The sequence below is a fragment of the Austrofundulus limnaeus genome, unplaced genomic scaffold (genome assembly GCF_001266775.1).
Source record: "Austrofundulus limnaeus strain Quisiro unplaced genomic scaffold, Austrofundulus_limnaeus-1.0 Scaffold1178, whole genome shotgun sequence".
NCBI lineage: Eukaryota > Metazoa > Chordata > Actinopteri > Cyprinodontiformes > Rivulidae > Austrofundulus > Austrofundulus limnaeus.
Window position 1 is genome coordinate 83,736 of NW_013953580.1, and position 7,899 is coordinate 91,634.

Genomic DNA, 7,899 nt, shown 5'->3' on the forward strand with positions numbered 1-7,899 from the left:
TGTCTCTACCATTGTGTATCTGATTTTGTTTCATCTTAGAACTTCCTGTATTTTACTGAACTACCTGTTTTATTTTGTGCACTAACTTTGGGCCTTTCCCAATCAGTGGCTATCCCTCACCCTACTCACTACACACTACATTTGCTGTGAASCCCCCCTCACAGCTGAACCCCTTGATGGCGCTGTAATTATACACCCTCAGCTTTTGAGATGGTCTCTCCTCACACTACCGGAACAGGAGCCTGCCATCACCATAGTAGCAGTCCAAGCTCTGGCAGTGACTGAATGCTGGAGAATGAACGCCGTATTTTAGAAAGTTTTAAGATATGATTGTATTTGTAACAAATATAGTGGGATAACTTAAAACAATTGCACTTTTAACATTTTTTAATCATTTTTTTATTTTATTTTTTTTAATATGTACCAGGGTTCTGCGTCTTCTTTAGTAAAGTTTGAATTAAATTGAACATGATTTAYATAGGCCTTTGTGAAATTATATTTGTTGGTGAGGTGTTTACTTAGTAATTGTGTGCAAAGCATTTGCGGAACTTATGTTTTTATGTCCCATCCTCCATGCCGAACATTATTTAGTGCATGTGATGCCCAAGTGAGCGTTGGATGCTGACTCGCTGTGGAGGGCTTTATAAGCCAGTCGCACTCGTACGTAATTGGTTTCAGATGGGACTTAAGATGGCCAACCCTCCACAGGCACACGCAAATGGAATGAGGAGTGAGTAGGGGAAGGGAGTAGCTACTGATTGGGAAAGGCCCTTCCTCTCTCATTTCAGACAACTTCACTTCCTTAGATTCCCACTAATCACTACTGCCACACCCTAATGTTATCTACCTGTGTCACACGTGTGTCACATCTTCCATTTTGTCCATTTTTACCTCACCACTTGCATCTTCCTTTTGCCAGTTTGTCTTCATCTTTTGTGTCAAACACTCCAGCCTTTATTATATTATGTCTTCCAGTAAAACTTGAGCTTGTAATTTGAACTCACCTCTGCCCCTGTTTTGGATACCTTAGTCCCGACTGCATCTTTGTGTACTGACCCTGAACTGAATTAAAGGATTATTGATTTTATGTCACTGTGTTGAGTCTTGCATTTGAGTCCTTTTCCTGTGCCGTATGACAGAATGAACTGGCCAAAAATTGACTCAGCAGGCTCAGACTCAGTTTTGAGTTATTTGGGGCTTAGGGAAAACTAATCCACCAATAAGAGGAACAAATTACTCATCTACATCAAGAAAGACATGTGAGTGAACAACAAGACCAGTTCATGACATCTGTCAGTGACCAATTCAGCTTCCTGGTGGACCAGGTTCAAAGAGTTCATCTCACTTGGTAAATGGACTGTACTTATATAGCGCCTTTCTATCCATCCAGGACATTCAAAGCGCTTCACACTACAGACATTCACCCATGCACACACACATTCACACACTGATGATGGCAAACTACAATTGTAGCCACAGCTGCCCTGGGGCACACTGACAGAAGCGAGGCTGCCATACACAGGTGCCACCGGACCCTCTGACTACCATCAGTGAGCAAGGCGGGTAAGGTGTCTTGCCCAAGGACACAACGACTGAGTCGATTGGACAGGGATCAAACCGGTGACCTTCCAGTTCCAGGACGACTCCCCTAACCACTCTACCACAGCCACCCCACTCCTGACCAGCCTTCCAGTAGTGAGGCCTCAGCACAGACACGTTTGTCTCAAACTAATGATACTTTAAGTGGGCAGTCATCATCATTTCCTGTCCCTCCGGTTCATCTTGCCTGTCCAGAGATGTTTTCTAGGGACTCTGGAGTGTGCCAAGCATTCCTGACACAAAATGGTCTCCATTTTGAGCTGCAGTTTCACTCTTACCCCATTGAGCCAAGATAGCCTTAATTATCTCTCATCTCATGGGCAGAGGAGAGGCATAGTATACAAGTGAGTGGGAATGCAATTCAACCATCTGTGGGTCACTTTAACTTTTTACTAAAAGTTTCACTCAAATTTTGCAATACATCAGGCCAGGACGTGAGGTAGCCAGAACTTTGTACCGACTGCATCAGGACAGGAGACGTGTTTCAGACTATGACACTGATTTCCGCACCCTGGCAGCTGGCAGTGATTGGAATCGGTCAGCTCTTTTTGACACCTTTCTGAATGGGCTTTCTGGCAAACTTAAGGGTCTGTTGGCAACTTTGAATTTGCCTGCAGATTTGGACTTTCAGGACTTTGTTGCTTTGGCAATAAAAATTGATAAGAGACTATGTGAACATCAGAAAGAGAGTTTTCTTCCACCAACTTCACCCAAATCAATGGAGACAAAATCCTACCAATAATCCAACTTCCTGGTGTCCTCAGGCTCTGGAACCAGTGGCCAACATGTCTTCAACACCATCTGTAACCTCTGATGATCCCATGGAGCTAGGCAGGGTCCACCTGTCTTCTGAAGTGCGTGAACGCTGTCTGAGGGAGGGCCTGTATCAGTCAGGCCACATAATTTTCAGCTGTCCAGTCAATAAAAGAACTCCTCTAAAGAAGACTGCACCACTTTTCCTATTAACTCAAGACATGCTAATCCCACTAWTTTTCTCACCACTCCTGAAAATATGGTTGAGCAGATTGTGCTTATAGACTCTGGTTCTGATGCTAACCTGATGGATGCTTGTTTTGCAGCACAGGAAGACTTAAAGATGTTACCTCTTGAAGAACCTTTACAGGCCACAGCATTGGATGGACGACATTTGTGTTCTGTGTCCCATCACACCTCACCAGTYAAGATCRCCTTTCCTGATTATCATTCTGAGATGATTTTTCTCCTGTCAGACTTCTTTAAACATCCTATAATCTTAGTTTAGTCTTGGCTAATACTACGTAACCCACTGTGCTTGGTTAAAGAGTCAATCTACTCCTAAGGAGGGTTTTATCCCTAAGAATCAATTTATCACATTAGATCTAGACTCTGATTATCTTAACTGTCCAGGGTTCCCATCTGCTTTCATGACCTTAAAGAGGGATTCCGCAAATCACGGGCTACCTCTTTGCCTCCTCATCAGCCATTTGACTGTGCCATTGACCTGCTGCCTGGAACCTCACCCCTAAGGGACATCTCTACTCCTTGTCCTTAACAGCCAGCTATGAAAGTCTGAGTTGACTCCACTCTCAAAGCAGGCATCATACAGCCATCTTCATCTCCTGCAGGAGCAGGGTTCTTCTTTGTGGCAAAGAAGGACAAGTCCTTTTGACCATGCCTTGATTATCAGAGGCTCAATAACATCACCATCAAGAACAGGTACCCTCTTCCATAAATCTCGTCAGCTTTTGAACATTTACAAGGTGCTAAGATTTTTACAAAGWTGAACTTGAGAAATGCTTATCATCTTGTGAGAATTAGGGCAGGTGACCAATGGAAAACTGCCTTTAATACACCCATTGAGCACTAAAGCCCCTTCTCCATGAGCACAGTTCTACTCTATTGGATCATCTACAGATTGCCCATAATTTATACATATTTTCCATCATTTTGGAGGTATACCATGGATTTTTTCAAGTTTTACAGATTTTTTTCAAAACCTGTTTCAAATTTATTTAACATGTCAGAGTCAAAACTGTTAAAAAAACAATAAATAACACGAAATTACCATCTTCCAACCTTCTCTGCGGCTAGAAACAAGTTCTCCACTTCTTCCATTCGCCTTTCTTTCTGCTTTGCAGCAGGCGCTGAGATTGCCTCTAATCACTACCACACCCTAATGTTATCCACCAGTGTTACATGTCTTCCATTGTTCATTTCTACCTCACCCCATACAGCTTCCCTTTGCCAGTTCTTCTTCAACTTTTGTGTCAACCATTCCAGCCTTTATTCTACTTCTTCCAGTAAAACCTGAGTTTGTAATTTGAACTCACCTCTGCCCCTGTTTTGGATACCTTAGCCCAGAATGCACCTTTGTGTACCGACCCCAGACTGAATTAAAGGATTATTGACTTTATGTCACTGTGTTGAATCTTGTATTAGAGTCCTTTTCCTGTGCCGTATGACAACTGTATCTGAAATATTAGCTGTGAATTTGGTATAAAGAATGACTGTATCTGAAACATTAACTGTTTTTTTTTTGCATGAAATCACAGGCGCTCCWACAGATCTTCAACAGGTCACAACAAACCAGAGACACTTACTTCACCAGGTACTCTCTRTTCCTTCATTCTGCCTCTTCCTCACATGACTGCACCTCTTCATCATTCTCTGTGCTTCTCCACAGATAGACACCATGTGCTCATCCTACCTCTCTGCAGACCTCAGGTTCCGGGTAGGTAAGCGCTTTTAAGCAAATATTACACACTGATCTAAAACTGATCCTGTCTGAAGAATCTGTGCTTATTTTTCCAGACATCGGATGTTTTAGGAGAACTTTGCGTCTTGATGCTGATTCAGAAATCTAAGGTGCCTTTCTTTCTTTACCTTCTTGTCTCAACTTGTTTTAACAAATAGTCAGAATCACATTACTTCTTGTTCATAATATTTCAGGAGCAGAGAGTTCCAGAAAGCAAGAGGGTAAGTTCATAGACCTGACCAAAGATTCAGCTGTAATAGCCTCTATGCCACGGACTTTCCATCCAATCTAGCAGTTCTTCATTCTTTAGCCACGCACTGGTCTTCTGGTTCGCAGGCAACATTGTGTTAGCAAAAGATTTTTTTCACTCGACAACTCTTAATGTTCTCCACAGTACAGAATTAGCATATTACATGTACCAATATCAATACAGGAAACGTACAGGTCCAGCCAGGTGGGAAAAAAAAAAAAATCACTCCAAAGTGGATGAAAGCCATAAAAAACAAGGGAAAGACATTGTTTATGGTTTCAGAATTTAACCCTTTTCACTATTCCTTGGCTGCTTGTTCTGTGAATTTTTCCACATAGAGCTGTGACACTTATATTGTTGGAAAGAGCAGAGTCTAGGCTTTAAATTGATGGGCTACTACTTGTATGTGTCACGAATCGACAATAGTCTCAAGATGAGCGGGACCAGAACCAAGACCAGGAGCCAGAGTAAAATTCAAGTGATTTATTTACAATGTGGTGAACAATAAAAAATACAAGAATGTGCAACAAAGGGAACAAGATCCGGGGAGGCTTGGTTCAGCAATAACTGAAAACACAAGGAGAGGCAGGATGAGTCTCGGCAGAAGTTTTTAGACAAGAAGATCTTGAGGTAAAAAGGTTTTGTTGCGGTTGCTTACAGTAACTCTGGAGGCAGACAACTTGGGAGGAGGCATGTGGAAATAGAGAACCGAGGTTACCAAGAATCAAGAGAGGCAGTCCAAAGAGTCCAACAGTGAGTTCCACAGGGAGTCCAACTTGTAAGCTGATTCCAGGAGGCTGACACTGGCAAGGAGGTTGGGGAAGGTCTGAGAACAAGGGGAATAAAGACAACAAGGTTCCAAAAAACACACTTAGAAGTTCTAGTGAATAATACTTGCTGTTAAACATTAAAGCAAGATGGCCAGGAGAGGTACCCAGAAGGCATGATGCTCCAGCRAAGACCAAGTCTCAGAATGAGCCTTTTAAAGCCAGTSAGCCTCATCAGGAGAGTGGAAACAGCTGTGGGAAGTGGAGAGCCTTGGAACCAATTAAGCAGAGCAGGGCAGGCGCAGAGCAGAATCATCACAGCATGGTTTGGATCGTTTTCCCCGACGTTAGTGAACTGAAAACGTGATGAGCTTCAGGCAGGGGCGCACTCAGGTTTTGCCTACGCTGTAATATACACTCTAGCAAGTTTTTACTTTTGCATAAAACTCATGAAAAAGTTGTCTGAAATAATTTCATACTCTGTATAACACAAACACGCGCGCACACACCCATGCACACACACATGCACACACACCTTCCTTGTGAAGGATCTAATGTTCTTGTCGGAAGCAACAAAACAGTGAATGACGAACAGCTGCCTCAGCGTCAGGCTCTCAAACTGTTCCTGTAGCTGGTGGATTTCCTCCTGGATAATATGATTTACCTCCAGCACTAAATACACAACTGCAGAGTCTGGACTAGCAGCAYAATTGTGATCCTTAGAACGTCTCTTTACCGGCTGCTGTTAGCTTCCTCCTAGTTGTCCTCTGGAGGTGGTCTTTGCTCTCAGGTCTTGGCAGTAAAAGGGGATAAATGTACATTTCCCTTTTTTAACCTCCGTCTTCTCATTTCTGTTGCTGACTCTTGAATATCCTCAGGTTAGAAGTGCTGATTACAAACACGAGCGTGAGCCTATAGCTGTTTTCCCTGTATTGCTATGATCCAYWGCTGTCRCCTTTACTCCTCATCAAGAGGAAAATGGATAAAAACTAACTACTCGATCGTACCTGCTGGTTGGTGGACACAACGGCACACAACAGAACTTATGTTTTATACCAGTAGATCACAGATGCTTTAACTTTTGTGACTTTTTCACGGACTAGCTAACGCTAAAAACAACAGGCAGTAGGTAGGAAGTGGAAGGGAGGTGCGTGGCAAGATTTTTAACGTAAATACATCATCAGTGGCCGTGGCATATAGGCTACTGTAGTGTGATGTTCGTTTACATGTGAGTGTTTTGTTTTTGTTTTACCTCCTGCACTGTATGTGCAGTTTTTATTCCATTACTCCAGACCCCAGGCTGTAGACGTGTCTCAGGGGGTAAGTAAGTGAGGAAACAAACAGCACTGTTTGCTGCTCGGCTTTTTAGACCTGCRTCACACAGATCCCTCCTTCTGAATGACCCACCTGATCCACTTTACTTTGTTGAAGATAATCTGCCTGTTATTTCTGTCATGTTAAACCTATATGCATGTAGCTTTACACATTAGAAGAAAAACACACGGACAGACTTCCTTCCTGTTATTGAAGCATGACACATTATTGACATGGCTGCAAGTTCACTTTGTTTTCTTGGTTGCATGAAGAACTTTACTGCCTCCTCTATTTGTTAAAGACAAAAACAATTAAATATTTAGATGCTGCATAGCGATAGCATATAAGACCCCTGCATGTACACAAAGCACCGGTGCACCAGAACTCACCAGAACAGACTTGTTTTGGGTGGGAGTCCAGTGAGGTGGGTGGGGCTCATTGTTGCACCTTATGGATAGGCCTTCATCAGAGCCCAACAAAAACTCTGAAGCTCCTATGTTGAATAGTTTTWGAGTAAAAAGCATTTTTTGCATGTTCAGATACCCCTTTTCAGATGGAGCCCCATGCTCAAATATAGGGTCCATTATAAAACCATTGGTGGGTGCTGCATAGGTCCGATATTTAAAATCCTATCAAATTTCATGCTGCTAAGAGCATCCTAAATTTTTATGTTTTGGGTGGGGATCGGGGTGGGGTGGGGGCTCATTGGTGGGCCCGAAGGAGCCCTTCATCAGAGCTAAACAACAAAAACAAATCTGACCCAAAAAAGTTGGGGTTGGCTTGTTGTCTGCTCTAAAACATCTTCTTTTATATCCTTACATGTTTATAAATTTCCTGTATTGTCATTTCATTAGCATACATTAAAACCTAATAAATAAATAATTAGAATAACACAGTATTTATTCGTGTATAATACGTAAAATTTAATCCATAAAATCTTCTATAAAGTTGGGGGGTAGTATTATACTCGGATAAACATTTTTACTTATGAATTTTAACTGAAATATCAGCAAAATTATTGAGTCCTGAAATGAGACCGCGTCGTAAAAAGCAGTTGAAACGAGCTTACCTCTGACACTCCTCTGTGCTTCAGAGCGAGATAATAACAGATCCAGGCAGGCGACATGATGTGAAAAAAAGTGGGGGAAAGCAGTGCTGCAGCTCAGTAATGGTAACGAACTAATGACATTAGCGTATGACCAGGCCGCTGCTGGAACAACAACAAACACATGTTC

The 7,899-nt window shown here is 42.4% G+C and overlaps 1 protein-coding gene across 1 annotated transcript in view; it reads left to right on the forward strand.

Annotated features, from left to right (window-relative positions):
* The first annotated feature begins 4,123 nt into the window (after positions 1-4,123).
* Positions 4,124-7,899, forward strand: part of nmu (neuromedin U) — a 5,834-nt gene continuing 2,058 nt past the window's right edge. The window contains exons 1-5 of the mRNA XM_014031111.1: positions 4,124-4,186; positions 4,262-4,309; positions 4,390-4,443; positions 4,528-4,554; positions 6,623-6,670. Coding sequence (XP_013886565.1) covers positions 4,271-4,309; positions 4,390-4,443; positions 4,528-4,554; positions 6,623-6,670 — 168 coding nt within the window. The 5' untranslated portion in view covers positions 4,124-4,186; positions 4,262-4,270. The remainder of the gene's footprint in view (positions 4,187-4,261; positions 4,310-4,389; positions 4,444-4,527; positions 4,555-6,622; positions 6,671-7,899) is intronic.